Here is a 17729-nt window from a genome sequence, read left to right as displayed (position 1 = left end):
CCATATGTCTAGAACATGAGATCAGAAAGGCACAGATAAATAAGGAAAGTGTTGTAGCTGTGTTTTTTGATATTGAGAAGGCATATGACATGATGTGGGTAGAAGGATTATTAGTTCGATTAAGGAAGTTGGGAGTTAAAGGGAGAATATACAGATGGATTGAAGATTTTTTAACTGAGAGATCAATACAGGTGAGAGTAGGATAAAGCTTGTCAGGGAAATTTAAAATAGAGAATGGAACACCACAGGGGAGCATAATTAGTCCACTATTTTCCATTATGATAAATGACGTTTTTGAAGAAATAGAGAGTGGTATGGGTTTTTCATTATTTGCAGATGATGGGGCAATATGGAAGAGGGGGAAAAATATGAAATTCATTGTTAAAAAATTACAGGAGGCAATCAATAGAGTGGAGGAATGGTCTTATAAATGGGGTTTTAAGTTTTCGGTAGGGAAGACAAACATAATGTTTTTCACCAGGAAAAGAGTGGGAGATGAGATTAAAGTAAAACTTTATAAACAAGACCTAAAAAGAGTAAAACACTTTAAGTTATTAGGAATGTGGTTTGATGAAAGGTTAACATGGAATATACACATTCAGAAGGTTGTGGAGAAATGTAAAAAGGTTATAAATATAATGAGGTGTCTAGTTGGAAAAGAGTGGGGGGCGGATAGAGTGGCACTAAAGGGTATATATGATGGTTTAATTAGAGCGTTTATAGATTATGAGAGTGTGGTATATGGGGCAGCAGCAGAGACACATATGAAGAAACTGGAAGGGATACAGAATCAGGCATTGCGTTTATGTACAGGCGGTTTTGAAACAACACCTATAGCTGCGCTGCAGGTAGAAATGGGGGTCATGCCTATTGATCTGAGAAGGCTGCAATTGTCACTGACATACTGGGTGCATTTACAAGGACATAGCAACAAGGACCATCCAGCGCAAGACACGTTAAAACCTAGTTGGGAAAAAGAGAAAAAGGAAGTTAGGAATTTTGGTTGGACAGCAGTGCAGAGGGCAAAAGAAATTGGAATTGAAAAGATACAGTTTAGTCCAACAGTACCAATACCAGCACTCGCACCCTGGATTCTTCCAGATGCTACAGTAGATCTGACAATTTTAGAAAGGAAAAATAAAGATAGAGAGTTTGTTTGTAATGCCCTAAGTGTGCAGGAGTATATTGATGAGTTCTATGGGTATGTAAAGATATATACAGATGGATCAAAGAGTGCAGAAAGTAAAGTAGGAGTGGCATTTTGGGTCCCGGAGTTTCGGGTGCGGGTGGGTAAAAGGGTCAGTGATGAAGTATCGGTGTATACAGCAGAAATGATTGCAATTTTATTGGCAATACATTGGGTAGAGGAAACTAGACCAGTAAGTGTTTTAATATGTTCGGACTCAAGTTCAGTTTTAACTAGTCTACAGAGCAGTAAGTCGGATAGCAGGCCGGACATTTTAATAGAGATAAAACAGATTTTATATAGAATAGAGATGATGGGTATAACAGAGGTGTTTGTGTGGGTACCGGCACATATTGGAGTGAGAGGGAATGAGGTGGTAGATAAGGTGGCAAAAGAGGCAACAAAATGTGAGGAAATTGAATTACGTATAAATATCAGCAAGATGGAGGGTAAAAACATAATTAAAAGGAAAATGAAGGAGAAATGGCAGAAGAGGTGGGAGGAGGAGAGGAAGGGAAGGTGGTTTTATAAAATTCAGAGGAAAGTAGGAGAGGCCAGGGGAACAGGAAGGAGCAGAAGGGAAGAAACCGTAATATCAAGGCTGAGATTTGGACATACAGGGCTAAATGCATCGTTATTTATTGTTGGAAAACATGACACAGGGAGGTGTGATCATTGTGAGGAGCAGGAAACTGTGGATCATGTAATGAACAGCTGTAGGAAGTATGAAGTAGAGAGACGACAAATGCAGGATAAGTTGGCAGAAATTAAAGAAAGATATGAGTTGGTGAATATATTAAGGAAGATGTCAGGAGATAGATGCTATAGGCACGTATTTGGATATCTAAAAGAAACACATTTGATAAAGAAAATATGAAATCCGGGTAACTCAGGGTTACAATAGTAAATAAAGACGCATAAAGAAACCAGTAGGTGGCGGTAATGCACATGTTTGTTTGCCAACTGCCAATAAAACCAAAAAGAAGGAGAAGAAGAAGACACCGTGGTTTGCAAACGAGCGAATCATCGCCGTTGCTTAGTGTTTGGATGTACAAATCAACACAAAAGTCTATATTTTGTTCATTCATCCGAGCCGCTGAAGAACCAGTGGGTTAATTTTATTGTCTCTGGAAATGCGCCAGTCTGCGCCAATCATTTCACTGACGACTGCTTCCTCAACTTGGGCCAATACAGAGCTGGACTTGCTCAATGTCTGAAAATCAAGTCTGGATCAGTACCAGCTCTCCTCGGCTCAGCTACAAACCTCGAAAAAGTAAGTTAACTAACGCCATTTCATTGTGTTGATTTACTGTATATGGTTACCTTGTTAGCATGATAATGTTGCTTTAGCATTAGCGCTACAGCTAACAGCCAAGTTACTATCGCTAATGTAAAGGTCGATAGTATCAGTTATGTGTGTAAATATACCATGGACCTATTAAAGCAAGGACAGCGGACTAAAACATGGCCTCCCATTCATTCATATAATACACACACTGTAACTCGAGTGTTCACCTCAGCAAGCGAGGGGCATCACACGAGAATGGGCACAATTCAACAAAGGGGGTACAGGCATTGATCTCTGCTGCTTGGATACCAAGGGAATGAAATGTTTTACAATGTCTGCTGCTCACCATACAACAAACGAATACAACTGTATTTTACCGGCCACTGGACCGCAGTAGTTCTAGCGTTTTACTGATGAGATCATTTATGACCTGTTAAACTCACCCTAATGGTGCGTTCCAGGCATCCCGTGTTTTCAAACCCTTCTACCCTCTTGTACTCCCAATTTTAGCTGGTTATTTACAGGTAAAAAAGTGTACCTGGAACGCACTATTATAGGCATGTTTTCCCCTTCACACCTGATTCAAATCAAAGGGTTATTAGCACATTTCTGCAGAGCTTGATGTCATGGTATTGATTTGAGTTGATGAGATGAACTATAAAATATGTAAACAAATCAAGGATGTAATATCATTTCATAGAACTCATTTTCAGTATTAGGCTAATGTAATTCACTAAACATGCTTATCTTCTTACAACTTGCACCTGGACTATATGCAATGTAAAAAATTGAGTACTGATTTTACTTTGTTGTCTCTACGCAGGCCAGCTCATCAAGTGCTTACATTCAGCATTTTCTCTCAAAGGATGTCGCCTGCCAGAAAGAACACCTGGAAACGCATATTTGTAGGCACAAAGCTATCCTTAAAGTCTTTGCAGCCCCATTTTAAAAGTGAAGGTCTGTACTTTCCTCATTGAGTATTTTTTTTCTATGATGTAGTAGATTCTAGGCAGCATAGATTCTAGGCTGATGCTAGATTCTAACTGTGCTAAAAAGCCTGGTCCTCTTTGGAAAAGCATCAGGACCAGCGCCCTGCTAAAACACGAGTCAAACTTGGGAGTTGCATTTCAAAGATGGAATCAGTCAAGAGCCCAGAAGGGTTTCAAGACAGATGCAACATGAGCTGGTTTATCATTCTCAAACATCAATGAATTCATAATGCATGAATGTTAGCTGATCAGTTTAGAGGGAAGGACACGTTGTTGCTTTTTAGTGTCAAAATAGAATTATTGCGCTTGTCTCGCTTGTCATGTTGTGATCCGATCACTTTGCGCTGGTATTCGTTGAGTGTCCTTAACCTGGCCAACCACTTGAGCTTTGAGTCTAGGGAGGAGGGTGCTGGAGGAGAAGTCACTCACCAAAACTGTGAATCTTTGTCAGCAGTACACATTTTAAACCCTCTGTGTCAATGTTACATACATTTAAAGAGTTTCTCTCATGTGTACAAATACACAATGCCTCCCTTTATGCAAATAATGTATCAAAATTAGGGATGCAAACAATTAATCGATTATCGATTAATTGTCGATAAGAGATTACTCGATTAAAATAAATTACTTGCAATTAATCGCATTTTTAACCCGTAATTCCCCAACCGTCCACCAGAGGGCGCGCTTGACGCCAGACGTACTTGACGCACACGCGGGAACACAAGCGAAGCAGAACAAGACAAACGAAAAGCGGGACACTACTAGCCGTGTTCGAAATCGTTCCCTATCATGGATGTAGTGCACTAAATAGGGTGCACGCCATTTTCTAGGGTGTTCGAATTCTCAGTGGTCCACTATATAGGGCACTATATAGTGGACTTAAAATAGGGTACATACGATGTTCCCTACATGTTACTGCCGTATACCACAATGCAATGCGGTTGTATTTTTCCAGGGGAGAAGAAGCCGAATAACCGCGAAAAATAATACATTTAATGATGGAGTCTCCGGCATTCGTTTAGAAATGTCAACAATTTATTTGGGATTTAACATAGAATATTTAACATTCAAAATTAATTAAACAAGGAAATGTAACATTCAACATCAATACAACCTCCAGCTTTCGTCGTGAGTGCCCGGTTTGTTTACTTGATGTGGGCGCATCTGTCTGCGTCACACAAATACCCGGCGCATTTACTGACGCAAATGACGTTTAGAAATGTTCAGCGTAGTGTCCGAATTCTCGTTCCTTATTCCCTATATAGTGCACTATATCATGTACACTATATAGGGAATAGGGAACGATTTCGAACACAGCAAGTGACACGATGAAGAGGGCAAAACGGAGTGCAGTATGGAGCCACTTTAAGTTGGTTAATGACGACAAAGACGCCAAATGCACAATTTGTGGAAGTATTTTTGACAAATGTACTTGTAAGTCGCTTTGGATAAAAGCGTCTGCTAAATGCCCTAAATGTAAATGTATTTTAAAGTACAACAACTAAACGACTTCGTTGAATTACCACCTAAATGTGTCACATTCAGAAGGAAATTCAGCTTCTCAGAAGAATTGCCGCTTATCAATTAATCGATCATCGATCGATAAGATGAAACAACTATCGATTAATGAATTACTCGATAATTTGCATCCCTAATCAAAATAATTGATTTTTCCTTTTTTTCTCCCTCTGCAAAAGACTGCGATGCCTTTAGAGACCGTAGCACTCAGCGCAACGCCCCCTCAGAGATTCTGGGTGAGGACGCCCCTGGCTCCTCCCACATGTCCATCCACAGCGAGGAACTGAAGATTCTGAGCGTCTACGGAAAAGGGGAGGGCCCTTTGGCGACGGACAGCCATGACACCCTCTTCACCGTGTCTGAAGTGGAGGCCCTGAACTCGCTGTCTGCGGACCACAGCGTGGCCAAGAGCCTGGAGCGCGGCGAGCGGCTGGTCTGCCGCAAGGAGCTGAGTGTGCAGGTTGGAAATCATTCAAAATCCAAAAGAGAGGCTTCCTCTGATACAACTCTAAAACACACCCATAGCCCAAAGCCCACACCTTTATGATTCAGTAAACGTTTTTACACTGCCAAATATGCCCGTCTTATGCCCAACTTTCCCCTGTGTGATCCGCGCGTTTACATTGACCGAGGTAATTGACACTAGGCTTTATTTCGCACCCATATTAACTAGGGGTGTGACCGGGTACACGTGTACACGTGTAACCGGTAAGTAAATCATAACCGTTTAGGAAAAATCAGTAAACGAAAACCGAAAAAAACAAATATTTAAATAAAAAATAACACATACTATTTATTTAGCGATTAATAAAGCTGCAAATGTTCCAATTGGACAACATTAAGGAGCTAATAAATGCACGCGATAAATGTTGGGTAACTGAAAACCGGGCATTAGGCTACGTCATGTAACGTGTAAGTTCACGGTTCCAGTGCTGGCCTCAACCGTACGTTCACACCAAACGCGACGGGGCGACAAGATCCCATACAAAGTGAACGCAGAGACGCGTATCGGGCAATTTTTTCGCGAGAGAAAACCGGCGCAAGTTTTGATTTGTCACGCCACACTTTTGCCGTGCACAGGCGAGCGCGTTCACGAGAATTTGTTGCGCGAAAAGAATTCGCTCGAGTTCAAATATTTGAACTTTGACGCAAATTTCACGTTATGACGCGTGATGACAGCCAATCGGCGTTCAACAGCGTGGCCACAGAGTCACATGTGTAACGTACAGTGGCGATTCTAGGGGGTGGCCTGGGGTGGCCAGGGCCACCCCTGAAAGCTCATTGGCCACCCCTGTGGCCACCCCAGATCTGATAGGTAGTTGGTCAAGTTCGTCAACACAAGAAATAAGAGAAATACTGTCAATCAATGATGACAGCTGATCAACTGATTTAGGGTCAGTTTTACATTTTTAACTAACACAGTAATGGTCGTACTGAGGCTGTGAGAGCTGATTTCTGCTCGGCGGACATTTAGCTATGCAGGTCAGGTGACCCATGAGATGAGCGCGCTGCACATGCTGCTGGTCCGTGAAACAGGAGGACGACAACGGTCACAGTGACAACGTGAACAATATAAAAACGATAAAGACGCTGAAATCTGTCGTTGAGAGGTATGGTAATTTAATGTTTAGTTATATCGTAGTTCCCTCTGAATGTGTAGGAAAACTTTATCCAGCACTAAGTAGCAGCTAAAAGACGAACTACTGCACTAGCTAGCTTAGCAGCCTGCAAACCAAGTTAAGCATGTAACGTTAGTGTTTTGGATACCGCCATGAAATATGAAAAGATGTTTTCTGGACTGAAGACTGATGGTGTTTTTTGCAGATGTGTGTGTTCAATAGAGCTAATGTTATATTTTTGGCCAACCAGTGTGTGAAACATAGTGTGACAGTCTAGATTTAAGTAGCTATAACACAAGAACAAGCTGTGTCTTATTTGTTGCATTCAAATGCCACAAATGCTTGAGATGCAATATGTGTTAATTGTGTTATTAAAAGTGAGTTGTAAGAGTGGTAGTTATGTAAAAATAAACCTTTGTAGATCCTATAAATAGACATAATTAGGCACATTGTTGACACCTCCTTTCTTTTTGACATTTTAATGGAGTCAAAGCTGTTATTTAAGGGGTTCCAAGTTATATTTGGTCTGGTGGCATTGCATTGGACTTTAAGTCTTGTCTTGTGGTCTTATGGCCTATGTGAAAGCATTTTGTAGCAGGAGAATGAGCAAAAGCAAGAACTAGCTACCTCTATTGCACTTTGTTACTATTATTAGAATCCTCTATTGTTCATGAGAGTTTGAAGGTTTACCTAACATTACTTTATAGTATATACTTTGGAGTTAAGATTTGTTTGGTTTATGTTACAATTGTTTATGTATATTTATCAAGTTAATTTGTGATTCTAAGGCTTAACTGTTTGATTTAAATAAACTTCATAATTTATGTTGAATCAAAGCCAACGTTTATACCTTCATCAGGGCCCTGGACATGAATACTGTCTGGGTTGAAAACCCACTTTTTGCACATTTTCATACATCACAAGGCATCCTATAGAATAACATTATTCAGTCATCAGGCCATCCTCTGTGTCACCTGTATTGTTACCTATGTTTGCTTTACTAATTTAGGTGCCATCTTGTGGTTAAATAAAAACACACCAAAGCAAAGAACAAACCAAAAAAATCGAATTCCAGTATCTCCAACAAATTAGATCTAAGCTAAATAATAACATAAACTAAGCATGTAAAGCAAAAACAACTAACATTTTTGTTTTTTTCCTTACAAGCTTAATTTATCCTTTGCTTACAGATACACTTTTTAATAAGGTCTATCTTAAAGCATTTTGGTTTGTTCTGTTGCCTGGATTGCTGTGTTTTATGTAACCACAAGATGGCGCCTCAATTAGTAAAGCAAACACAGGTAACAATACAGGTGACACAGATGATGAGCTGATTAATGTTATTATATAGGATGAGTTAAGAGCAGTTGCATTTTGCTACTCTAATTTAACTTGTGAAGAGATGAGGACTTTAATCCACTATGAGGAAATGGCTCTTAGAAAATGTTTACCCTATTCTGAACATAATTACTGATTAAAAATAGACATGTTAAAATAACCAGATATACTTGAGGACTGTGATAGGTGGAAATGGAATTTAAAAAATGACTTTAAAAAAAAAGAAGTCATTTCACCAGCATAGACACCTTTATTTGACAGTTATGAGACAGGAAATCATGGGAGAGAGAGGGGATGCAACATGCAGCAAAGGACCGGGATTCGAACCGCAGTTGGCTGCGTACGTGTATGTATTAAACTTCGCTATGCCATGGCCACCCCACACTAGCTTTGTGTCCCATCTTGGCCACCCCAGTAAAAATGTCCTGGATATGCCACTGGTAACGTAACAGCCAATCAGCGTTCAACCGTCAAACTCAGTGCAGTGCAGTCCGGGGTGAACTGCAGCACGGAGGTGAAAATGAATGTTGCCGTTTGCGACTCCCGGAGCTCTATATATAATATAATAGTATATAATATAATGTTTGTATATATAATATCACGGCCAAAAGCTTGAAATTCGATCTAAACTCTACCCTCGTATAGTGCGACTGCGGTCCACTTAATTTTTTTTAAAATAAAACGGTTACCCGTGTACACGAAAAAAAAGGGGTTGTGTAACCGTTTACAATATTTTGTAACCGTTCACACCCCTACTATTAACCCTCTCTGACCCTACACATATTGGGGGTTTCATTTTGATGTAAATGCGATAAGACAGCTTTGCGGTTCTAGGGGCGAGGCTTGGGTAGAGGTGTTGCTGCATTGTCTCTACAACAGAGACGATGCAGCGATATCAACATGAATAGTTGTAACTGGAGAGGAGCAGTCGCATTTAAAGAAGACGAAAGATGGTCGATCTAAGAGAAAGTACCTGGCAAACTTTCCTTACAATGCTTCGTCAGAAAAGTGGTTTGCCAAAAAAAATATTTCGGCATCTTTGCACTTGTAAATAGTTAATCACGTTTTATCCTACACTCAGATTTGAACTCATTCTTGCATGCGAGGGTCTTGAATCAAAAAATATGTTAATATTTATTTGCAATTCATTGTAAAGAGTCCTACACTCGGTGTGTAGCCCCGCCTTCTCCGGTGAACCAAGAAAGCCAGCTCAGAGACGAAGGCAAGGCAACTTTATTCATGTAGCACTTTTCATACACAAGGCACTCAGTGATTCACATATAAACATTGTCATACAATAAAATAAAATAACTGATAAGTAAAAGAAAACATAACAAAGTTAAAAAGGCATTTTAGTATTACAATAGAAAATAAAGGCAAAGTTAAAAAAGCTTTTTAGAAAGTGCAATGTATTTAAGATTTAGCAGAAAGCTAAAGCAAACATAGAAGTCTTCAAGGGGGAAGGGGGATTTTACCCCCTCGGTTTAACACGGGCAAGACATTGAAATTGCAGGGCGTGCCAAGCCGCGACCGAACCAGCTTGGCAGTGTGAAAAGGCATAATGTGTCGGTAGTGGGGATTGACAACTATTCTGTGTAAATGAAAGAATATATCTTGTGTGTGTTTCCTTCTTTATGTGGAAAGCAGCAGACCCCAGACACCATTTCAATCAAGGTTGAAGAGGATATTGGTGGAGGCTTGCCCGCCGTGGGTTAGTTATACACATTGCATCTATGCAAGCAAACGACCTGGATCAACTGAGAATGTACTTGATTTTACCTGCGCTAAAAAGCCTGGTCCTCTTTGGAAAAGCATCATGACCAGCGCCCTGCTAAAACACGAGTCAAACTTGGGAGTAGCATTTCAAAGATGGAATCAGTCAAGAGCCCAGAAGGGTTTCAAGACAGATGCCACATGAGCTGGTTTATCATTCTCAAACATCACTGAATTCATAATGTATGAATGTTAGCTGATCAGCTTAGAGGGAAGGAAACGTTGTTGCTTTTTAGTGTCAAAATAGAATTATTGTGCTTGCCTCGCATGTCATGTTGTGATCAGATCACTTTGCGCTGGTGTTCGTTGAGTGTCCTTAACCTGGCCAACCACTTGAGCTTTGAGTCTAGGGAGGAGGTTGCTGGAGGAGACGTCCCTCTCCAGAACTGTGAATCTTTGTCAGCAGTACACATTTTAAACCCTCTGTGTCAATGTTGCATACATTTAAAGAGTTTCTTTGACTTGTACAAATACACAATGCCTCCCTTTATGCAAATAATGTATCAAAACAATAACTTTTTCCTTTTTTTCTCCCTCTGCAGAAGACTGCGATGCCTTTGGAGACCGTAGCACTCAGCGCAACGACACCTCAGAGAATCTGGGTGTAGTCGCCCCTGGCTCCTCCCACATGTCCAGCCACAGCGAGGAACTGCTGGTTAGCAGAATAAAGAATATGTTGGCATTTTTGCACTTGTAAATAATTAATAGTGTTTTAGCCTACTGTGAGAAGGTGAAATCCTCCACCTTCTCACACCTACACTCAGATAAAAATAAATACACTGGGAAGACATTGAAATTGCAGTACGTTCCAAGTGCAGTGTAAAAATGCCTAATCTGTCGGTAGTGGGGATTGACAACTATTCTGTGAAAATGAAAGAATATGTCTTGTGTGTGTTTCCTTCTTTATGTGGAAAGCAGCAGACACCAGACACCATTTCAATCAAGGTAGAAGAGGATATTGGTCGAGGCATGCCCGCCGTAGGTTGGTAATACACATTGCATCTATGCAAGAAAACAACTGTGATAAACTGAGAATGTACTCGATTTTGCCTTCTCAGCAGGAGCCTTTAACCCTTGACCATCCAAAGGGCGACAAGGAAAATGCATAATCAACAAACAGAAGTTGGAAAGAATGTCCAAATATAGTTCTTCCAATACACAAGTGTGTACAAAGTACATACTGTATACCTTTTGTGAAAAAGATTAATTAAAACATTACTTTCTCTCTGTTTTCCTCTCTGAAGAAGACGGCAATGACATCAGAGACTGCAGCACGCAGCGCGGCGCCACCTCGGAGAGTCTGCGTGTGGACGCCCCTGGCTCCTCCCACATGTCAAGTCACAGCGGGGAGCTGCGCATCCTGAGCGTTTACGGACAAGGGGAGGGCCAACTGGCGGTGGACGGCCATGACACCCTTTTTGCCGCGTCAGAACTGGAGGCCTTGAGCTCGCTGTCCTCAGACCACAGCGTGGCCAAGAGCCTGAACTGCAGCGTGCGACTCGTCCGCCTTGAGGAGCTGACTGGGCATCAGGGCTGCCGCAAGGGCCGGCCCGGTGTCTTGTGTGGAAAGGTTATTCCCAACAATGCCAATATGATTGTCCACATGAGGACTCACTCCGGGGAAAAGCCCTACAAGTGTGACCAATGCACGAAGGGCTTCAGTCTGAAAAGGCACTTGAAGAGCCACATGAGGACTCACTCCGGTGAGAAGCCCTACAAGTGTGACCAATGCACGAAGCGCTGCCGAAGCACAAGCCACCTGAATTGCCACATAATGACTCACTCTGGGGAGAGGCCTTTTAGGTGTGACCAATGCACGAAGCGCTTCCAGCGGAAATGCGACCTGAAGATCCACCTGAGGACTCACTCTGGGGAGAAGCCCTACAAGTGTGACCAATGCACGAAGTGGTTCAGTCAGAAAAGCCACTTGACGGGCCACTTGAGGACTCACTCCGGTGAGAAGCCATACAGGTGTGACCAATGCACGAAGTGCTTCAGTCTGAAAGACCTCCTGAAGCGCCACATGAGAACTCACTCTGGGGAGAAGCCCTTTTTTTCTCCCTCTGCAGAAGACTGCGATGCCTTTGGAGACCGTAGCACTCAGCGCAACGACACCTCAGAGAATCTGGGTGTAGTCGCCCCTGGCTCCTCCCACATGTCCAGCCACAGCGAGGAACTGCTGGTTAGCAGAATAAAGAATATGTTGGCATTTTTGCACTTGTAAATAATTAATAGTGTTTTAGCCTACTGTGAGAAGGTGAAATCCTCCACCTTCTCACACCTACACTCAGATTAAAATAAATACACAGGGAAGTCATTGAAATTGCAGGACGTTCCAAGTGCAGTGTAAAAATGCCTAATCTGTCGGTAGTGGGGATTGACAACTATTCTGTGAAAATGAAAGAATATGTCTTGTGTGTTTCCTTCATTATGTGGAAAGCAGCAGACACCAGACACCATTTCAATCAAGGTAGAAGAGGATATTGGTCGAGGCATGCCCGCCGTAGGTTGGTAATACACATTGCATCTATGCAAGAAAACAACTGATAAACTGAGAATGTACTCGATTTTGCCTTCTCAGCAGGAGCCTTTAACCCTTGACCATCCAAAGGGCGACAAGGAAAATGCATAATCAACAAACAGAAGTTGGAAAGAATGTCCAAATATAGTTCTTCCAATACACAAGTGTGTACAAAGTACATACTGTATACCTTTTGTGAAAAAGATTAATTAAAACATTACTTTCTCTCTGTTTTCCTCTCTGAAGAAGACGGCAATGACATCAGAGACTGCAGCACGCAGCGCGGCGCCACCTCGGAGAGTCTGCGTGTGGACGCCCCTGGCTCCTCCCACATGTCAAGTCACAGCGGGGAGCTGCGCATCCTGAGCGTTTACGGACAAGGGGAGGGCCCACTGGCGGTGGACGGCCATGACACCCTTTTTGCAGCGTCAGAACTGGAGGCCTTGAGCTCGCTGTCCTCAGACCACAGCGTGGCCAAGAGCCTGAACTGCAGTGTGCGACTCGTCCGCCTTGAGGAGCTGACTGGGCATCAGGGCTGCCGCAAGGGCCGGCCCGGTGTCTTGTGTGGAAAGGTTATTCCCAACAATGCCAATATGATTGTCCACATGAGGACTCACTCCGGGGAAAAGCCCTACAAGTGTGACCAATGCACGAAGGGCTTCAGTCTGAAAAGCCACTTGAAGAGCCACATGAGGACTCACTCCGGTGAGAAGCCCTACAAGTGTGACCAATGCACGAAGCGCTGCCGAAGCACAAGCCACCTGAATTGCCACATAATGACTCACCCTGGGGAGAGGCCCTATAGGTGTGACCAATGCACGAAGCGCTTCCAGCGGAAATGCGACCTGAAGATCCACCTGAGGACTCACTCTGGGGAGAAGCCCTACAAGTGTGACCAATGCACGAAGTGGTTCAGTCAGAAAAGCCACTTGACGGGCCACTTGAGGACTCACTCCGGTGAGAAGCCATACAGGTGTGACCAATGCACGAAGTGCTTCAGTCTGAAAGACCTCCTGAAGCGCCACATGAGAATTCACTCTGGGGAGAAGCCCTACAAGTGTGAACAATGCACGAAGGGCTTCATTCTGAAAGACCTCCTGAAGCACCACATGAGAACTCACTCTGGGGAGAATCCCTACAAGTGTGACCAATGCAAGAAATGCTTCCGTCTGAAATGCCGCCTGAAGCGCCACATGATGACTCACTCTGGGGAGAAGCCCTACAAGTGTGAACAATGCACGAAGGGCTTCATTCTGAAAGACCACCTGAAGCGCCACATGGTGACTCACTCTGGGGAGAAGCCCTACAAGTGTGACCAATGCACGAAGTGCTTCAGTCTGAAAAGCAACCTGAATATCCACATGAGGACTCACTCCGGCGAGAAGCCCTACAAGTGTGACCAATGCACGATGCGCTTCAGTCAGCAAGGCACCCTGAAGAACCACATGAGGACTCACTCCGGTTAGAAGCCCTGCCTGTTAGTGCATTGCAACGCCAGCTACAGCGACCCAAGCAATTTGCGTGTGCACATGCTCAAGCACACTTTGACACGGGGTAACGGGACGCTTTGATTGAGACCTCTGTCCTGTATTGATTGAAATTACTGCTTTTAGTTTTTCTTTTCATCATGATTAAACACCTTCAACTTTTGATTCGACTGATTTTCGTGGAGTGTAGGATTGGCCAGAGGAGAGACCAAGTTGAATTGCAATTCACAATAGGGATGAAGTGGACATGGCTGCAAGACAGTTAAAGGAATCTACACAACAAAGAAGTCTTTGGATTGGCCTCAGTATCAAACTTGGTGCCCACAGTTGCAAATCCAAAACTATCTCACTATCTCAACACCTTTCAATTAGAGAGGGCGGGAGGTATCTCTAGTTCCATGGAGAATGGTTAGAAATTCATTGAAATTGACATTATTCAAACGGGGATTATATAATTTGTATGTTAAAGTCTGCTTGATATTGCCACGACACTCATTACCCTTATCTTTGTTAGCTTATTACAAAAAGCCTGCAAAGTTCACTTGTGAAATAGACTGCGATTGAACCCCACATTATACATGATTGTGTTCATTCCACTTACCTTTCCATTCTTTGCGCTTAATGCTAACTACCTTGGATGGATTGTATCATAATGGTTGAAGATGAACCATTTTAAATGGTCCCTGGTTAAATGTCTAGATCTCAGTGATGCTCAGTTTAAGCCGGTCCTTCCTCTAGAATGCAGCATTATTCTAACGGGACAAAGTCAGAAGATTCCTAGCATTGGTCACCCTTCACTCCCTGTTTACAGCAGCGGCTGGTGGTGATCCAATTCGTCGGTGGGGTGCAGTAATGGACGGGGGTCCTCCCAAAGAAAATATAGAATTGGTTTCTGGGATGCCCACTAGCTAAAAAAATATTCTGATTCATAGCCTACATCCTGACTTGCAGGGCCTGGACAAGCTTGCACTACTTTCACTTTCATTCAACGAGCCATTGCTATTTGACCCATGGTTGTTATTCTGGGGCCGTATTCACAAAGGATCTTAGGGCTAAAAGTAGGTCCTAACTGGCGAATTTAGGAGTAACTCCTAAAAATAATGGGCGTGTCACTCTTAAATTTAGGACTCCTAACTTTTTTCACTAAGAGCAATTCACAAAGTATTTTAGGCCTAAAAGTAGCACCTAAGTCTAGGAGAGCTTAAAAGTCCTCAAGAGGACTCCTAACTCAGTAAGACCTATTCACAAAGAATCGTAAAATGCCTGCGAGACGAAATGTTAGGGTATTCAACTTGTTGTGGAGTTAGTGCGCGATGCAATAACATCCCCGACTAACAGGAATAATCAGAATAGTCCCGAAATAAAATGTTTGGCCACACTACGTTATTTAGCAACAGGGGAAATGCAACTTTGCAATGCCGACGATTTAAAGATATCGCAACCATCAGTCAGCCGTGCCATAAACTTTCCTTTGGACATTCAACAATTACACAGGATCAAAGCCAACTTCATGGCAATTGCAGGTATGCCCGGTGTGGTCGGTGCTATTGACGGGACGCACATAAAAATAATTGCGCCATCAAAAGACGAGGACGTGTTCGTCAATAGGAAGAAAGTGCATTCCATCAACACGCAGGTTGTTTTTGATGCAAATTTTAACATAGCCTACTGGATGTTGTTGCAAAGTGGCCTGGAACTTCAGCTACCCATGATTCGCGCATTTTAATGGTGAGCGGTCTGAGGCAGCTTTTTGAGGTACCAGTTGGGTGTCACTTGCTGGGTGACAGTGCCTATCCATGCAACACGTGTCTCTAAACACCCTACCTCAATCCACAACCGGGAGCACAGTTAAAGTATAACATGTAAGTGATTACGCAGATTGCGCTTAGTCCTATGCGTAAAACACATCGTATTGGCTCTTTGACGCCTTTTATTTGTTGAATCCATATTTATTATTGTTTACTGATTTCCTCCATCTATGCTAGAGCACACAAACATACACGAAATGTTGTGGAGAGAGGAATTGGGCAGATGAAACGTCGGTCTCATGTCCTCCACGGCGAAATACGCCTCACCCCAGAGAGGGCAAGCACAGTAATCACTGTATGTGCCATTCTACACAACCTCTGCAAGCGGAGGAACATTCCACAGCCAGACGATGATGATGATGATGATGATGATGGCGATCAACATGACAATGAATTTGGCCCTGTGGAACCGAGTGGACTGGCATTTAGGGATCACTTTGAAAACACAGTTTGGGTAAACACCTTGGCACAAATCAGTCAACACTTGCGTAGTTCATAACATTTATTTTCTTTTACATTTTACGTATTTTTATTGTTTGCTTTCTCTCTCTTGAACGTGCAGGCTACAACGCCATTATCGTGGTCTGCACAAAATTGTCATCATGCGTGTATTCTGCTAACTGCACTATAACTACTTAATAGGAATTAATTTCTAGCCTAGGCTATTTCCTGGTTTTTCGGTGATTCAGTGGGCTCGTCTGAACAACCAATCACCGAACTGACCGCTTCTAAACTCGTGCACGAGAATTGCCGTAATCCATAGCAACGGCGCGTCACTCTTAGTTCACTCTTTGTGATTTATCCTTAGTAAGAGTAGGTCTCAGCGGCTTTGTGAATAACTTTTAAGAAAAAACTCCTACGTAAAATGTTTTAGCGCGAGTTAGGAGCACTCCTAGCGGTAAGATAAAATGCTTTGTGAATACGGCCCCTGATATTGAGGCATATCATGATCAATGTCCTATAGTGTTTTACCCGAGTCTCAAGGTCTATTTCAAATGCTGTTTGGGACCGTTGTATCATTTTTTTTTTTTAAATACATGCCGAAAGACTTGATTAATATGTAATTTACTTGATCCTTTTAAGTATAACATTGCATGAGGAGTCCATTCCTCCACTGAAATGGGTAGAAAGTGCTTTTACGACTCTGCTAACTAACTATCACTTCTCTCTGCATGTAGTCATGTTTTGCAATGCACGAATGCTGCTGAGGGAGGTAACCTATTTGATTAATTGGCTGAATTGTCCAATCGGCTCCAAATTACTACAATGAGTTGAAACACAAGACACAGTGTAGTGTCAAGTGTTTCTTTAATACTCTTGGTAGGATAACAAACCTACCATGATTAATCAGGGGTTGGGTTTGTGTCGGGTCTCTTCTTTTTCTGTTTATTGTGTGTGTGTGTGTGTGTGTGTGTGTGTGTGTGTGTGTGTGTGTGTGTGTGTGTGTGTGTGTGTGTGTGTGTGTGTGTGTGTGTGTGTGTGTGTGTGTGTGTGTGTGTGTGTGTGTGTGTGTGTGTGTGTGTGTGTGTGTGTGTGTTCAATGAAAAAATAAATTACGGGGAAATGTTACCTCCCCTTTCTCTTATTTTGCCCGGCCAGATTATTTGTCCCGACCGCCCATGAGAAAATCTGTTACGAAAGTTTACACATAGTTCTTTCCTTGAGAGACACCGTGGCTTGCAAACGAGCGAAGCATCGTAGTTGCTCAGTGTTTGGATGTACAAATGAACACAAACGTCTATATTTTGTTAATTCACCCGAGCCGTTGAAGAACCAGTGGGTTAATTTTATTGACTGCGGTCAAACCAGCCGACTCATCAAGATCGGCGGTCAAGCCAGCCGACTCAGTTTTTTGCCGTACCTGTATATACTAGCCATTACGGTAATAGCGTCTCAGAACTAGTTTCAAATAAAAGCATTCGTCGGGTACATACAAAAAGACAGTCAATAAAAGCAAATACTATCAAAGGAAGTGTACGGCCGTTGTGGTATTTAATTTCAAAATAAAAGCCCACCAAACATTCCAATATGAGACATATTACATATGATTTTGGATACGATTTAAAAGAAAATGCCCTGTTATTCCAGGCTCATTTCACTGCAGGGCGATAGTTCAATCCAAAATCATATGTAATATGTCTCATATTGGAGATTTTGGTTGGCTTTTACTTTGAAACTCCACATCAGAATGTTCTGAAACTT

At 42.5% G+C, this 17729-nt stretch overlaps 1 protein-coding gene across 5 annotated transcripts; it reads left to right on the top strand.

Annotated features, from left to right (window-relative positions):
• Nucleotides 1-1537: 1537 nt before the first annotated feature.
• On the top strand, nt 1538-16929 carry LOC130380441 (zinc finger protein 160-like). 5 transcript variants are annotated; one of them, XM_056587651.1, is made up of 9 exons: nt 1538-2459; nt 3298-3431; nt 5161-5441; nt 9586-9649; nt 10254-10366; nt 10627-10693; nt 10956-11893; nt 12152-12218; nt 12479-16929. In XM_056587651.1, exons 2-9 carry the CDS (start codon nt 3341-3343, stop codon nt 13696-13698), a joined length of 2841 nt encoding a protein of 946 aa, XP_056443626.1. In that variant the 5' UTR covers nt 1538-2459; nt 3298-3340; the 3' UTR covers nt 13699-16929. The 5 variants fall into 5 exon arrangements, with proteins under 5 accessions (XP_056443626.1, XP_056443627.1, XP_056443625.1 ...); XM_056587652.1 differs by having other exon boundaries at nt 9583-9649; nt 10630-10693; nt 12155-12218; XM_056587650.1 differs by having other exon boundaries at nt 9583-9649; nt 10630-10693.
• The last annotated feature ends 800 nt before the right edge of the window (nt 16930-17729 follow it).

The sequence above is a fragment of the Gadus chalcogrammus genome, chromosome 4, assembly GCF_026213295.1.
Source record: "Gadus chalcogrammus isolate NIFS_2021 chromosome 4, NIFS_Gcha_1.0, whole genome shotgun sequence".
In the NCBI taxonomy this organism is placed as follows: Eukaryota; Metazoa; Chordata; class Actinopteri; order Gadiformes; family Gadidae; genus Gadus; species Gadus chalcogrammus.
This window is presented reverse-complemented; position numbering and strand designations above follow the sequence as displayed.

Coding starts and splice junctions, on each gene's coding strand:
- LOC130380441 (XM_056587647.1), top strand. CDS start 3,341: ATGTCGCCTGCCAGAAAGAACACCTGGAAACGCATATTTGTAGGCACA. Junction 9,650..10,253: donor TGGAGGCTTGCCCGCCGTGG/GTTAGTTATACA, acceptor CTCCCTCTGCAG/AAGACTGCGATGCCTTTGGA. Junction 12,219..12,478: donor TCGAGGCATGCCCGCCGTAG/GTTGGTAATACA, acceptor TCCTCTCTGAAG/AAGACGGCAATGACATCAGA.